Below are 16,925 nucleotides of genomic sequence, written 5' to 3'. Positions count from 1 at the left end.
TTATGTTGTATTGATGTTGTGTTGTGTTATTGGTTTGTTGTGTTGTTGTTGTTGTATCACTGTTGTTTCTTGTATTGTTTAATTGTGGTATTGTTGTGGTGCTGTGTCATTGTTGTTTTGTTTGTTGTGTTGTTGTGTTATTGTTGTGCTGTTGTAGTAGTTTTTTGTTGTTATGTTGTTTTGTAGTATTGTTGTGTTGTTGTTGGGCTTTAGCTTTTTTGTTGTGTTGTTGTACTGTTGTTGTGTTGTTGTGGTGTTATTGTGTTGTTGATTTGTTGTATGGTAGTATTGTTGTGGTGTTGTTGTGTTGTGGTGTTCTTGTATTGTTTTTGTTGTGTTGTGTAGTGTTATTGTTGTGTTGATTCATGTTGTGTTGTTGTGGATCAGCTGACAAAAGGGAAAGCTACTAATGGTCCAGCTGGTAACCATGGAAACATGTCTTTCTGTGAACCACCTGTATGCCTGTGCATCACCTGCCCATCTGTGCACCAGCTGTCCGTCTGTGCACCACCTGCCCGTCTGTGCATCACTGCCCGTCCATGCACCACCTGCCCGTCTGTGCATCACCTACCTGTCTGTGCATCACCTGCCCATCTGTGCATCACCTGCCTGTCTGTGCATCACCTGCCTGTCTGTGCACCACCCGAAACCCAAACCTTACCAGACGGAGCTCCTCCTCTCCCTGGGAAAGATTTGTGCAGATCTCTCCTTCACCATCAAGAACACCAACTTATTTCCATCTCTTGCTCCGCCCACATCACCATGACAACCATTTGTCCTGCCCCGCCCACATCGCTCTTGCAAGTGCAGCGGTTCACAAACCTCCACCCTGCATTTGTTTTGTTGCCAGGTTTGAGGCGGAGGGAGGCGGCGTTGATCACATCATACTCTGATCACCTCCACATTGAAAGCACTTTTTAATGTTTCAGATGAAGAACAAAGCTCCTTCGCTTCCTCTTCATAGGAAACAAAGTGTTGATTCAGCACGGGAAACTGAGCGTGTGTTTAATGACACACGCACAAGCACGCACACACGGGCACACAGATTGCTGCAGAATTTCCATGGCAACTGAGAAAACAGGAACTAAGTTCCAAACAGCAAACTGTAAACATCACAATCTAAGGTTCTCCCACTCCCCTTTTTCAAGGCATTTTGGCTCCGGTGCAGAGCGGGATTCTAATCTCTAACCAGTTCTTTGCGGTTCGACCGAAACAACCGGGCCTCGGCCAGGAGAACCGGTTCCCCACCGCGCTGGTCCAGAACCAAGAGCCGCTGACGTCAGGGGCTGGGGGCGGGGAGGACCAGGATTGACTCAAACTTTGTGACCGCCCTTTATGTGACTTTCAGTATGGATGTAAAATATAAAGAGTGGTCCGTGGAGGAGACGAACAGTCTAGTGCTAGAAGTGCCGGTACACACCGGTACACGCAGTGCCGGCACCTCTACGTGTTACTCTTTGGCGTACCAGTGCATACCAGCACTATTTACAAGCTGCTGGTCTCTGTTCTGCCCTCTAGTGGACAAATAAAGTGGACATAATATTGTAAAATATATCTTATTTTATTGAGTTGGAGCTAATTTTCCTTAAATTAATAAAACACACAAGCTGAAAAGTCTGGCTAAAACTACCAAATTGTCCCTGTTTTCAGCACAACAAAATAATATTATACTTGTTTTCAGCGCTTCAGCGACATTTATCATGTTCTGTCCCACTCATTATCTAACCTAATAAAAAACCAACAATGCACCACGACACACACTACTACTACTACTACTACTACTACTACCACTAATAATAATATAATAAGATCCTTTGTGGATCTTGAACGCATCATTAAATCCACAGACATCTACCAGGTAAGAAAGCACATAAATATACATGTTAACGTATAGTTTGTACTACTCCAGAGTGATGGTTTGGTCTGAGTCTACGCCACACACTGGACATGGTGCCAGTGCACATTCTGAATCAGAACCTGTACATTCATGGTAAATAGTATGATGATGTCATAAAGCGTCCTACTCCACAAATAGATCCTGTTCCATTACCCGACCAAAAGTTTTCAAACGTTGGAGGTCAAAATCTTGCAGCTTTTCCTTATTTTGTGCTCCGTATGTGGATCAATTTAGATGAAACATCAACCACAACTTGTCTGCGACGTTCCGATTCTAACGACATCTCAACAGTGTACGTAGCTACAAATTCAGAGCATAATAAGTTAAACCAACTGCGAACTGGCACGAGCACCAGCCCAGACCTAGAACTAGGGTCGCGCTGGTGGAAAGGCGGTACCAGTGATCCAGCCCCTCCCGTCGTGCTGCCGTGACTCAGTGGAATCTGGAGGTGAGCTCTTGGTCTGTTCCTGCAGGTTGCTTCTTGCACTGCACAGTACAACACCAGAGAACGTCCTTCTGCTCCACATCCAAGGATGCTAACATTAGGGAGAGAGAAGGTGCAGCAGCACATGCTCCTCCCTCTGTCTGCAGGTGGTGGACGCTCCTCCCTCTGTCTTTCTTCAGCTGTTGGATCTGAAAAGAGCTTCTGCACAAGAAGGATTGAGGACTGAAGGAATGAAACTACAACAGAATGAACAGAATCAGAATCAGAATCGATCTATCTATCTATCTGTCTGTCTATCTATCTATCTATCTATCTATCTATCTATCTATCTATCTATCTATCTATCTATCTATCTATCTATCTATCTATCTATCTATCTATCTATCTATCTATCTATCTATCTATCTATCATCCGGGCTCTTCCCGTTGTAGTCCAGTGACTGAATATTCGTGGGATATGTAGTTTTCTCCACCTCGTTCTGGCAGCCCCATCGAAGCGCAGGACTACACCTCCCAGCATGCAGCGCGGAACTAGTGGCTGTCAATATGGCTGGTGCCAGCCAGACAAAGCGGAGCGGAGACAGACGCTGTCCTCGGTGAGGTGGAGCAGGAGGTGGAGCAGGAGGTGGAGCAGGAGGCGGAGCAGGAGGCGGAGGAGGAGGTGGAGCAGGAGCAGTAGGAGCAGGAACTGAGTTGCTTGGATGTTCGCCACGAAGATCTGAAGGTAAAGTGGTGTTTTAATCACTAGCATGCTAGCATGTGATCCTAACTGTCACGCAGATTCTAGAATATATAATAACAATATATAGAATAATAATTATCATAATAGCAATATTCATAACAATAAGTCAGTTTAGGCCCGACGTTATGGTCTGGCGGAGGGGTTGTTGGGCAAAGGGAGTTGGGGTTGAATGGTAGTACCTCCGGAGCTTCAGATGATCCCCCAGATGTTCCTCTGGAACTGCAGTGTTACTTCAGATGTTCCTCTGGAACTGCAGTGTTAACTCAGATGATCCCCCAGATGTTCCTCTGGAGCTGCAGTGTTAATTCAGATGTTCCCCAGATGTTCCTCTGGAGCTGACAGTCCATGTCCCTGTCCATGTCCCTGTCCATGTCCCTATCCCTGTCCCTGTCCCTGTCCATGTCCATGCCCATGTCCCTGTCATGTCCTCACCATCCACCCACATCCTCAGTTCCTCTCATCCCTGTTCCTGTTTTAGTTTCACCAACGCTGTCCTCCACCCACACCTCCCTAACCATGTCTACCTCTGTACTGCCCCCATTGGACCCAGCACCACCCTCAGGATAGAGAGAGAGAGAGAGAGAGTCCATATCCCTTCATCTCTCTATCTCTGTTCCCAAGCAGATGAGCCTCTGGGTTTGTTTCTGGTTCTGTTTGTTTCTGACCTGGTTCTGGTTCGGTCCCACAGCATGGCGTCCTATCCTGACGAGCCTCTCTTCACCATCGAGCAGATCCACCTACTCCAGCGTCTGCGTGTGTCTGGACTCTGCAAGCAGCAGATCCTGCAGGCGCTCCACACGCTCGACCGCCTTGACCGCGAGCACGGGCGCAAGTTCGGAAATCGCTCCGCCTCCTCGGCGCCACCCCCTCTGGTTGCGTGCAACGGAATCGCCACCAACGGGGTGGAGAGCCCCGCTTTCAGGGTTTCCATCGCTACGCAAACGCAGTTCCGCAGTGGGGGATCAAGGGAGCTTTCACCGTCTCCTAGCAACGGCTTTGACACGTCCCCCGTGCCCGTCCCGCCCCTCCCTTCCCCTGTTGCACCGGTGGTGCTCACGCATAATGGACGTGACAGCCTAGCGGCCACGCCCGACAGCAAGCTGTCGCCCCCCCGCTACCCGCTTAGCAGCGTTGCTGCCGTGGGGCGGAGCTTTGGGTTTGAAACCACAGAAGAAGAACTGGATATTGACGACAAAGTGGAGGAGCTGATGAGGTGAGAGACGTTCACTGCATCCAATAGGGAGCAGCAGCAAGCACTGCTGCTAACTGTAGTGTTAGCTCAGCTAATCAAACCCTAACCCTATAAAAAACGGTTTACATATATACACCACTCACAAAAAGTTAGGGATATTCGGCTTTCGGGTGAAATTTCAGGATGAACCTAAAATGCACTATTTACTTTACAGGTGAACTTCATTTTACCTTCTCTAAACTTTTGAATGCACATGTCCAACTGTTCAATGTTTCAGTACTTTTTGCACAACTTGCTGTTCTCTAACAAGGAGCTGAACGGCAAAATTCACAACAGGTGTTTGATCCATGAATCCACCAATACATTTCCTGGTTCCATTTGAATTGGTATTTAAACAGTCCTCTTCATCATGCTGTTCACATGTTGACATCATGAGACCAAGACGACGCCTAACAATTGATCAACAGTACCTTCAAACAAACAGGATGTTCTCAGAGGGAAGTGGCCACTGAGCTTAGAGTGTCACAGAGTGTCATCAGCAGGTTCCAACAGAGATACAGAGACTGGAAGAGTCACAGAAAGGCATAGAAGTGGACGTCCTTTGGCCACATCCCACACTGATGAGCGCTTCATTGTGAACAGTGCCCTGCAGAACCGCATGATGATGCCACTCAACTCCAGGCACCTTTAAGGGAGGTGAGAGGCACCAAGTGTCACGTCAGACTATTCGAAACCGTTGGCATCAGCGTGGTCTGCGTGCCAGACGACCTGCAAGGGTACCTGACCACACCACCAGGCACAGGCATAATTTTCTTGCACGGACCAGGCAGCTTTGACGCTGGACGAGGGACCAGTGGCCTCAGTGCTGTTCTCTGATGAAAGTTGATTCACGTTGAGCAGAAATGATGGACGCCAACGATGTTGGAGACGTCAAGGACAGCGCTATGCATCAGCCACTGTTATCACCAGACGAGCCTTTGGTGGTGGCGGTGTTACAGTGTGGGCAGGTGTGTCTAGTACAGTGACAAGCCCATACTACCTGACTAACATCATTATGCCAGTCATTGTGCCCCTGCATGAACAACACAGGCCTAATTTCATCTTCATGGACGACAATGCTCCAGCTCATTGAGGTCGCATCATTAGGGAACGGCTGCTGGAGACTGGGGTACCTCAAATGGAGTGGCCTGCACTTTCTCCAGACCTGAATCCCATAGAAAACCTATGGGATCAGCTGAGTCGCCATGTAGAGGCTCGTAACTCTGTACCCCAGAACCTCAATGACCTGAGGGCCGCCCTTCAAGAAGAGGGGGGTGCCATGCCATGCCAAGTCGACAATAAGTCGATTTGTGAACAGCATGAGACGTCGTTGTCAAGCTGTAATTGATGCTCAAGGGCACATGAGAAGTTATTGAGACATTGACATTTTTTGTTTTGGTATAGCCACCACTGTTGTTGGCTTTTGTTTCAATAAATTGTTTGAGATAAGGAAATCACCATTGCATGCTTCTACTTAAATGCCCTACTTTCATCATATCATATCACTGGAGCATCAACTTTTTAAATTTTCCATAAATTTCACCCGAAAGCCAAATATCCCTAACTTTTTGTGAGTAGTGTATAATTAAATAACGATATTTATTAGTGTATGTGTGTGTGTGTGTGTGTGTGTGTGTGTGTGTGTGTGTGTGTGTATATATATATATATATATATATATATATATATATATATATATATATATATATATATATATATATATATATAGCCCGCAGCCCCTCAAACAGTCAGTGGTTCAGATGGAGGATCCTTAATAATCCTTGGAACCCTGGTCCTGCACCGCCAGGTGTGTAAGTCCTGTCGGGTGGTGAGTGTGGTCCCGGTGGTACACTCATCGCAACATACCGCTTTCTGCAGGGCTTTGCAGTCCTGAGGGGAACAGTTCCCATACCAGGCGGTGGTGCACCTTGAAAAGATGCACCTGGGAAAAAGGTTTTCTGGATCTGTGGAGAGATTCAGAACTTCGTCAGCTCTGAGGTGATAAATGCGCTGCCTTGCCCTTTTTCACCAGAGTGTCTGTATAATGTAATGTCCATGTCAGGTCATCAGTGATGTTTACACCAAGGTACTTGAAGCTGCTCACCCTCCTGAGGGTGAGTAGCTGTACTCTGCTGTACTCAGGCTGTGTCCTGAGTACAGCAGAGTACTGGGATTAGTACGGGGATTCCGTCTGGACCGGCGACTTTCCTGGTGTTCACTTGTCCCAGAGCCCTCCTCACATCATGCTCAGAGATACTGAGTGGGTGCTCACCTCTGGCGGTGAAACTCTGTTCTGTTGTGCTTACCAGGGGGGTAAGGCTAAGGCTAGCGCTGTTTGCCTCAAAGGGTACAAAGAACGAGCTCAGATCTTCTGCCAGAGAAGCATCAGCACTCACAGTGGTGGTATTTCTTCCTCTGTAGTCGTTAATAGTCCGTAATCCCTGCCGAATGCGTCAGGTGTCAGACAGCTGTAACTGAGACCCCACACTGTCCCTGTACCATTGATTTGCCTCCTTCACCACTCTCCTCAGTTGGTAAGAAGCCACTTACTAATTGTCCATGTTCCCCGACTCCAGCCTAGCGTTGTAGGCAGTGGTGCATGTGTTCAGTGTGTCCCGTATGGATTTGTCTACCCAAGGTTTCTGGGTTGGAAAGGATCTCAACCTAACCATGGGAGCCACATCATACGTTAACTTAGCAACAAAGGTAATCGTGTCGCTTTGTTGTCTTGGCGCGCACCTTACAGAATCTGCTCCGACCATGACGAATTGGATGAAAAGTGTGAAAATTGGCGACTAATCCTTAATTCAATGTCAATAAGTTTGCTGCGGTTTAATGCACAGAGTGCTGATGAAATTATTGCAGAACAAATAACAGGAACTAACAAAGAAACTAAATAAAAGCACAGTCTCAGCGGAGCAGCCAGGTGGGCATCTGGACACAGCCACGCTATCTTGGAGCTAGATGTAGAACAGCAGTGGTCCGAGTATGGAACCCTTGGGCACTGCTTTTGATACAGGGAAGAGGAAGACCCAGCAAACTGGACAAATTGAGTTCAAGCTGATAAGTAATTTGAAAACCAAATTGACATTGACACTGAGACACTGGGATAAGAGAAACTGTTGCGACCTCTGCCTGATGGAGACATGGCCTTCCAGCAAAAGGAGAACAGAGAACAGCAGATTTCCATATGTTTGGAGTCTCGTTGTTGGAAAGGGTTCAATTAAAAATATGAGTCAGAGGTTTTGCTATAAAGTTCTAGCTAACTTGAGAAAATGAAGATCAAGCTTGTGAGGACCTGCGGATCGGTAGGATCCAGGTGCTTTCAGGCTCTGTGGAGCTCTATCACACCAAGAGGGTTAAAACTGAATGGTTTAACCATAGAATTAATTGGGGGTGGTGAAGAGTGAACCCTCTACTCTTCAGGCTCCTTGGATCTGGATGTAAAGACTGATGTAAAAAACCTGAACAAACTAAATGTTCATTGAAGCAGTTAAGAATGTCTGATCATTCAGTGCTGAGTACATGGGTCTATAACAACCTACAACAGTGATAGAATGGCCCTTAAGAAGTTCCAATTTCACGGCAAGAAGATCAAATTGTCTGCTGAGAGATATTGAAGATAGGACGGTAGCATGAGATTTGTTGACTGGAGGTATATGAAGTCTAGTGCTTCCTTTTTCCTTTTCAGTTCCTCGTTCAAACTCCGCTGTCTGGCCGTGGGGTTGCTGGTTCAGCCCTGGACGCCCAGATTCTGGTTCCAAGCTGAAAGTCCAAAAAGCGACAATCAATAAACTGTATGTTAGATTGTGGTGTGTGTGTGTGTGTGTGTGTGTGTGTGTGTGTGTGTGTGTGTGTGTGTGTGTGTGTGTGTGTGTGTGTGTGTGTGTGTGTGTGTGTGTGTGTGTGTGTGTGTGTGTGTGTGTGTGTGTGTGTGTGTACAGGAGGGACAGCACTGTGGTGAAGGAGGAGGTCAAGGCGTTCCTGGGGAACAGGAGGATCTCTCAGGCCATCGTTGCTCAGGTCACTGGTGAGTGAAAAGTACTGCAAATGAAATATTCCGATTTCTTTGAAAAGTGGTTTGGCTCAGCGGCTCCCAAACTGCCCCACGTGTCACAGTCTGGAAAATGGAATTTACATTTTGTAATTTTAAAGATTCAAGATTCAAGCGGAGAAGAAAAATAATAATAGCAATAAAGTGAAGTTATTAAACCAAGAAAAATAAAGTAAACAAGTAAATAATGTCCGAGTATATACAATGTGATGAAATAGTAACAATAATCATTTATTGAAAATTTGATACATAAAAAAAAAAGTAAAATATCATCCCAAGCCATCTTAGCGCCCCCTAGTGGCCTAAACCAAACACCCCTCCATAAAAGGTGTCCACGCTGTGCCTGTAATAAACCGTTTTGTGCTTCAACATTAAACTGGAACTACAGCAACCTCAGCAGCATCAATGAGGTGAGTATGAACAATTTGTGAAAATATATATTATATATACACTGTTTACGTTTATTTTCATAATTAAAATATCATATTTAAATATGATATATATATATATATATATATATATTGCTGCCTCCTGTAATTCCTTTAATGATCCTTGGGAGGCCATGTACCCCAGTTTTTGTCTAAAATCACATACTATCTGTGCATTGAAGATGATCGATGTTATGACCAAATAAAGATTTTCTGATAAACATCTGATTATTGTTGACATTAAATCAGTGTAACATGGTCCTCCTCCACCTGGGGTCTCTGTGCTGCCTGCAGGGATCAGCCAAAGTAGGATCTCCCACTGGCTGCTACAACATGGCTCGGACCTGAGTGAGCAGAAGAAGAGAGCCTTCTACCGCTGGTATACCCTGGAAAAGAACACGCCAGGTCAGTAGTTTGTGATTTTTCATTATTCGTTAATAGTTAAAAGTTAGTTACATTTACATTTAGTCATTTAGCAGACGCTTTTATCCAAAGCGACTTACAATTATTCAAACACCGACGGACGCAGCCATCAGGAGCAATTAGGGGTTAAGTGTCTTGCTCAAGGACACTACAGCATGCTAGCAGGAGGAGCCTGGGATCCAACCAGCACCCTTTAGATTACTAGACCACCAGCTCTACCGCCTGAGCTACCACCCACCTGTTATTAGTCGTTAATAGTTAGTCGGTAGAAGTTAGTCTTTAGTCGTATATAACAGTCGTGAGTCATTGATAGTTAGTTGTTAATAGTTAGTCGTCAGTCGTTAGTCATTTATAGATAGTTGTGAGTTGTTAATAGTTAAAAGTTGGTCGTTCGTGGTTAGTCTTTAGTTGTTAATAGATTTTTGTTAGTTTTTAACGGTTAATACTTAGTGGTAAGTTGTTAATAGCTAGTTCTTAGTCGCTAATAGTTAATTATTAGTCGTTAATAGGTAGTCGTTAGTTGTTAATGGTTAATAGGTAGATAGTTGTTAATAGCTAGTCATTGGTCGCTAGTAGTTAAGTTAGTTGATAATGGATAGTCGTTAGTTTCTAATAGTTTATAGTTAGTTGTCAGTTGTTATTAGTTAGTCATTAATAGTTAGTAATTAATAGGTAATTGTAAATAGTGAGTCGTTAGTCATTAATAGCTAGTCAAGTTTTTAGTTGCTTGTCGTTAGTCGTTTGTCTTTGGTCCTAACTAGTTGGCTGTTAGTCGTTAATAGTGTTAATAGTTAGTCCTTAGTCATTTATCGTGAATAGTAAAAGTTAATAGTTGGTCGTTACTAGTTAGGCGTTAATAGTTAGTCATTAGTTGTTAATAGTTAGTCGTTAATAGTTAATCCTTAATATTTAATGGTTAATCGTTAGTGGTTAGAAGTTCGTTGTTAGTCGTTTATAGTTAGTCATTACTCGTTAATAGTAAGTCGTTAATTATTAATATTTTAAAGTTAATACTTAATCGTTAATATTTAGTCGTTAGTGGTTAGAAGTTAGTAGTTTATACTGAATAGTGAGTCATTAATAGTTAGTGGTTAATGGTTAAAAGTTCATTGTTAATAGTTAATCATCAAAAGATAGTTAGTTAAAAGTAATATTTAATACATTAGCTGTTAATAGCTAGTTATTAGTCGTTAATAGCTCGTTGTTAGCGATTCATGGTTAATAGTTAGTTGTTAGTCGTTAATAGCTAGTCGTTAGTTGTTAATAGCTAATAGTCATCAGTTGTTCATAGCTAGTTGTTAGTCGCTAATAGTTAAAAGTTAGTTGTTAGTAGTTAGTTGTTAATAGTAAGTTGTTAATAGCGTCATTAGTCAACAATTACTAGTCGTTAGTTGTTAATTGTTAGTCGTAAGTTGTTAATAGCTAGTCGTTGGTAACTAATAGTTAAGAGTTAGTCGTTAATAGCTAGTCCTTTGTTTTTAATAGTTAGTAGTTAGTCGTTAGTTGTTAATGGGTTGTCGTTAGTGGTGAATAGTTAATTGCATTAATAGTTAGTCATTAATCATTTATTAATAAAATTTAAAAGTTTATAGTTAGTGGTTAATAGTTAAACATTAATATCTAATTGTTTGTCGTTAATAGTTAGTCATTAGTCGTTAATAGTTAATCATTAATATCTAATTGTTTGTCGTTAATAGTTAGTCGTTAGTTGTTAATAGTTAGTCGTTGGTTATTCAAGATTTAAGATTCAAGAGGTTATTTGTGACATACATATACATACGGTTAAATATGACACCCGGTGATTATGCACATTAAGCTCAAAAAATACAAAAATGTTCGTAATCCACACAGTAAGATCACATCCTGTCATCCAGATTTCAGAGGAATTTCGAACCAAACAACAAATAGAAAGTTAGTGAACTGAGTTTCCACTGCGATAGGTAGACATGTGTTATTACACTTTTATTATAGCACTAGTTTATACTGTATAATTATAATTTATTAGTATCATTACACTGTTGTATTAGTATTTTTCCACTGTGCCATGAAATGAAATAAAACAATGACATTTTTTGTATGATAATTAATCGTCACATTCTATGTTTATCATCGGTTGCCATGGTGACACTAATATGGGATGTTCATTTAGTAGCTGCGCCCACACCCTCTGATTGGAGAGCATGTTGAGGAAACAGGCGGTAGGGTTCTGGTTTCTGACGTAAGGCTCTGGACCCTGCAGGGGCCACACTGAACATGCGAGTTGCCCCACTGGCTCTGGAGGAGGCAGAGTGGAGGCAGACCCCGCCCCCCTTAAGCTCCGTCCCCGGAGCCTTCCGCCTGCGCAGGGGGAGTCGCTTCACCTGGAGGAAGGAGTGTCTGGCCGTGATGGAGAGGTGAGGAACAGGAAGTCCACAACTGGAAGTTCAGCACAGAAAATTAGGTACAGGAAGTGAGGAACAGGGGGTGTTTCTCCTGAACTCTTACCATCTCCCAAGGTATTTTTAAAACTGAGTTTGATTTCTAAATATTATATAAACATTAAAAAGTCGAGGCTACTTACATCCACCAACTTTTCACAGGGGAAAAAAAAGTCGCTCACCGACTCGCTGAACTCGCAAAACAGTGCAAATGGGGACCTTACGGTTCCTTTGTTGCAAACACGCAGATAAAAATCATCCTACCATATTCCAAGTGGTGTGAAGTCAGAAAGTTAAACTGTTTTGGTTAAACTAGGTTATAAACTAAGATGGACAACACTGGGTCTTCTTCGTGTGATTAAAAGAATGTTGTGCTGGCTCAGAGGACGGGAAGAAGAGCTGACGTCACTTCCGTAACAATGTTTAAAGAAACAACAACAAATAAACATCAGAGGCAAGAAATCTCACTTCTCCGTGAAAAATTATTCTTCACGTTATCGATTCAAGAGTCAAGATTCAAGATTCAAGATTTTTTTATTTGTCACATACATATACATACTATCATACATATATGCAGTGAAATGTAATGCAACGCACCCGGTTTTAGCACACAATATGTCCTAGGAAAAAAATAAAAAATAAAATAAAAAGTAGAAAATTCCTTTCTAATAGACCGACTAACTGACTCCTAAAACGTAATACAGTAAGTGGAATACTTATAGAATAAGATAAAAATATATAGAATAAAATACAATAAAAATAAATTGAAATAAAATGGAATAGATAGAAGGAATATGGCTATGTATATACAGATATGTGCATTTAAAGTGGCATGTGAATTAAAGTGGCATGTGAATGTGAATAGTGTGAGGTAGTGTTTGGGATAATACAGCACAGTATACAACAGTACGGCGCAGCAATACGGCATCACGAACAACCCTGAACAGTGACACAGTATGCGGTACAGTATGCTACATACAGTACAGTAGGTAGTGGAGCCTAGTGCATGGCTCAGTTAGGACCCCTGGTGAGGTCAGTGATTATGAGAAGAGAGCAGTAGAAGCTCATGTGTCATCCATACCATCAGTAGCTTAGTGTTGCTGGTTATGGAGCCTGATGACCTGGGAATAAAAGCTGTCAGTGAGTCTGGTCGTCCGTGCTCTAATGCTGCAGTAGCGTCCACCAGACGGCAGCAACGTCAACACTCCATATCCAGGGTGGCTGCGCTCCTTTATGATTTTCTGTACTTTCCTCAGGCATGGTGTGTGGTAGATGCCTCGCATGGAGGCAGCTGGCAGCTGATGATGCACTCCGCTGTCTTCACCCTCTGAAGGGCCTTGGATCAGCAGTGATGCAGCCAGAGAGGATGCTCTCAATGCTGCATCTGTAGAGAAACCTAGAAACCTGTCCAGTGCAGCGACAATATAAAAACGATTATCAACTGAATTTGTTAAATATGTTAAAATGAAATAATCACCACAAATATAAACAAAAAGACAAAGTAAGATCAGCTGACACTGTTCTTCTACTGTTCCAAGCAGGGTGAATATTATTTACAATAAACAGGAACGCAATACTCTATTTACATTGGATGCAGTTGAAGGCGGGGTGCGGACAGGAAGTGGAGGGATGTAAACAGGAAGTCAGCTGGTTTCCTTCCTGTGTTCAGCTACTTCAACGACAACCAGTATCCAGATGAGGCGAAGAGGGAGGAGATCGCCAATGCCTGCAACGCTGTCATCCAGAAGCCAGGTGAGCACCTGCTGTTCCTGTGTTCACCACCAGAAAGAGCTGCAGCCTCACGCCTCTCAACTGTTGCAGGAAGGAAACTGTCGGACCTGGAACGAGTCACTTCCCTCAAAGTTTACAACTGGTTTGCCAACAGACGCAAGGAGATCAAGAGAAGAGCCAACATCGGTAATGATTTAGATACTTAATAGTACTGCTGGTAGTACTACTGTTTGGACTACTGGTTGTGCTACCAGTAGTACTATTGTTGCCACTGTGCTCCGGTGGGTTATCTCCCAAATAGGAGCCTTTCTGTGTGGAGTTTGCATGTTCTCCCCGTGCTCACATGGGGTTTCCCCCACCTCACGTCAGTAAGAACCCCCACCCAAAACATGCACCCATCACCATCGTCTGACCAGCGATGGACACCTGGTACCAGGTCCCCGGGCGTCGACGAATGCTGCCCCCTGCTCCTGGCTGCCCGCCGGAGGAAGGACAAGCCAGGATGGTTAAACGCAGAGGAACCATTTCACTGGCACCACCCAAAAAGTGTGTGTGTGTGTGTGTGTGTGTGTGTGTGTGTGTGTGTGTGTGTGTGTGTGTGTGTGTGTGTGTGTGTGTGTGTGTGTGTGTGTGTGTGTGTGTGTGTGTGTGTGTGTGTGTGTGTGTGTGTGTTGTAGTGCAGTGTATCATGTGACAAATAAAGATTCTTAATTCTAGTACTGCCGTTAGTACAACTGTTAGTACTACCGGTAGTACTACTGTTAGTACTGCTGTTAGTTCTACTGTTAGTACTACTGGTAGTACTACTGTTAGTACTACTGTTAGTACTACTGGTAGTACTGTGCCGCTGAAGTTGTTACTGTGTGCCTTCAGAAGCCTCCATCCTGGAGAGTCATGGGATGGAGGTTCAGAGTCCTGGAGGTCTGTCCACCAGCGACGACATCGATGGAGCCGACTTCCCTGAGCAGGTAGAGACACGCATCCCCTAGTGGAGGGTGGAGTCACGCTGCCCCTAGTGGAGGGAGGAATGGATGGAGGGATGGATGGATGAATGGAGGGATGGATGGATAGGTGGTGTTCTAAAGTTGTGTCCCCTCAGGCCTGTGACCTGTCTTACCTGGAGAAACGAGTGCTGAGTCGACCTTTCACCTTCTACCGCCTGGAGCCCACCTCCCCAACCCAGGTAATCAACTGGTCCCCAACCAGTAAAAAAGTAAGATAAGAAGTTACAACTAGTGTAACCAGTATCTAACCAGTCTAACCAGTATCTAACCAGTCTAACCTGTGTCTAAACAGTGTACCCAGTATGTAAACAGTGTAACCAGTATCTAACCAGTGTAACCATTATCTAAACATTCTACCCAGTATCTAAACAGTGTAACCAGTATCTAACCAGTCTAACCAGTATCTAAACAGTGTAACCAGTATCTAACCAGTGTAACCAGTACCTAACAGTCTACCAAGTATCTAAACAGTGTAACCAGGAGCTAAACAGTGTAACCAAGTATCTAACAGTGTAACCAGTAGCTAACCAGTGTAACCAGTATCCAAACAGTGTAACCAGTATCTAAACAGCTTACTGTTGGATGTAGTATAGCACTCAAAATGGCGCCTGATAGCAGTGACAGGGCGTTTTGCTTAAAATGGCGCCTCTGGTAGGAAATGTCCCTTTGTGACATGTCACATCCATCTAGCCCTTAAGACGACTTGCTTTGGAGAAACTATATAAGGTTGTGTCTTTGTCGTCACACTCTCTCTGGCTCCCGCTCGTCTCTTGGTCTTTGACGTTGCTAATTGATCTTGTTGCAGTAGCGCCAATAAAGGATCCATTTTGCATTGCACCCGTCTCCGTCTTATTGAGGAAGCTCCCGACATCAACCAACCTAGGAGGGATCGGTCTTCAGGATCCCAACACTACCCAGTATCTAAACAGTGTAACCAGTATCTAAACAGTCTACCAAGTATCTAACCAGTGTAACCAGTATCCAAACAGTGTAACCAGTATCTAAACTGGGGGGATGGTATCTCAGGAGGTAGAGCTGGTGGTCTAGTAATCTAAAGGTTGCTGGTTGGATCCCAGGCTCCTCCTGCTAGCATGCTGTAGTGTCCTTGAGCAAGACACTTAACCCCTAATTGCTCCTGATGGCTGCATCCATGGGTGCTTGAATAATTGTAAGTCGCTTTGGATAAAAGCGTCTGATAAATGTAATGTAAACAGTCTACCAAGTATCTAACCAGTATCGAACCAGTGTACCCTGTATCTAAACAGTGTAATCAGTATCTAACCTCTCTACCCAGTATCTAACCTTTCTACCCAGTATCTAACCAGTGGAACCAGTATCTAACCTTGCAGTGTAACTACAGTATAAACTGGTATATATACCAGTATATAGCGGTATATACCGGTGTATATATACGGGTATATTCCAGTACATAACAGTGGCTCCCCTGCAGGATGATGCCCCCAGCGAGCACCAGGACCCCATCTCTCTGGCCGTGGAAATGGCCGCCGTCAACCACAGCATCCTGGCTCTGTCCAGGACGGGAGGGACAGGAAGTGACATCAAGACCGAGAGCCTGGAGGACGAGTGAAGGGGAAGGGGAGGGGCTTCCTAACTCCTCCCCCTCTGAAACAATCTCAAACATAGAAATATGAATATATAGAAAAATATTCCCCACCCAGGTCATGTGATGCTATCGTATTATTATCCTTTTTATCCAGTTTAAACCCAAATATGTTTTTATTAATGAGGCGATGTGAACGTTTTGAATGATGTTTATTTATTTAACATTTCCTCATTTTGATTTGACTCCAGATAAAAATGCAGATTACAATCCAGATTAGAACTAGATTAGAACCGGATTAGAACCAGATAAGAACCAGGATCGAACCCGATTAGAACCGGATAAGAACCAGGATAGAACCCAGAATGGAGGGCTGAGTGATAAAGTGTTGAACCTCTCCCCAGTGCCCCGCCCTCCTGATGCCCTGCCCCCGGTGTCGCTGCTGGCTCATGGCTTTAGTTTGAGAAGTTAGTGCCTTGTTCTGTGATGGAGGTGTAGAATATTCCTATGTTATGTACAGTGTTTATTTTACTATGATATACAAATATGAATAAGAGATTAAAGATTTATCAATAAAACTGCGTGGGAGTTGAACGTTTATTTACCAACAGCATTGATGTCAAATCATTCACATCAATAATATTCATCATTACAACTCATGGCATCATGATCAATAAAACGCTGGGTGCTGAATCCGTCTCCAGATCAGTTCAGAAACAAAACGTTTTTCTGAAGAACTTACTTAAATATGAAACAAACTATTAAAACATTTCTGTTTGGACTCATGTTATTAAGGCACAAGAAACATAAAAAGTAAATTTAATTATTAAATCATACACACATATATATATATATATACACACACGTATAAAAGATATGCATGTATGTAATTATTCATATTCATATTCATATAGAATCCATCATTTATGTTGTATGTATGTCGCTGCTGGAGGATCCGGTCCTGGTCCTGGTCCTGGTCCTGGTCCTGGATCCA

General features: G+C 43.6%; 1 protein-coding gene across 2 annotated transcripts; it reads left to right on the top strand.

Moving 5' to 3' along the window:
* Positions 1-3,007: 3,007 nt before the first annotated feature.
* On the top strand, positions 3,008-16,909 carry LOC307248079 (homeobox-containing protein 1-like). 2 transcript variants are annotated; one of them, XM_080024291.1, is made up of 10 exons: positions 3,008-3,066; positions 3,773-4,297; positions 8,258-8,343; positions 9,090-9,200; positions 11,458-11,611; positions 13,305-13,387; positions 13,457-13,552; positions 14,240-14,334; positions 14,466-14,549; positions 15,821-16,904. In XM_080024291.1, exons 2-10 carry the CDS (start codon positions 3,774-3,776, stop codon positions 15,956-15,958), a joined length of 1,371 nt encoding a protein of 456 aa, XP_079880417.1. In that variant the 5' UTR covers positions 3,008-3,066; position 3,773; the 3' UTR covers positions 15,959-16,904. The 2 variants fall into 2 exon arrangements, with proteins under 2 accessions (XP_079880417.1, XP_079880416.1); XM_080024290.1 differs by having other exon boundaries at positions 13,305-13,552; positions 15,821-16,909.
* The last annotated feature ends 16 nt before the right edge of the window (positions 16,910-16,925 follow it).

Source organism: Zeus faber (assembly GCF_960531495.2).
Source record: "Zeus faber genome assembly, chromosome: 2".
Classification (NCBI taxonomy): domain Eukaryota; kingdom Metazoa; phylum Chordata; class Actinopteri; order Zeiformes; family Zeidae; genus Zeus; species Zeus faber.
Note: the sequence above shows the minus strand (reverse complement) of the source record. Positions and strands in the feature narration are given on the sequence as shown.

What these genes read in the sequence shown, in the direction of transcription:
- LOC307248079 (XM_080024290.1), top strand. Translation starts at nt 3,774, where the DNA reads ATGGCGTCCTATCCTGACGAGCCTCTCTTCACCATCGAGCAGATCCAC. An exon ending in AAAGTGGAGGAGCTGATGAG is followed by an intron (nt 4,298 to 8,257) that starts GTGAGAGACGTT and finishes GTGTGTGTACAG; the next exon opens with GAGGGACAGCACTGTGGTGA. An exon ending in CCTGGAAAAGAACACGCCAG is followed by an intron (nt 9,201 to 11,457) that starts GTCAGTAGTTTG and finishes TGGACCCTGCAG; the next exon opens with GGGCCACACTGAACATGCGA.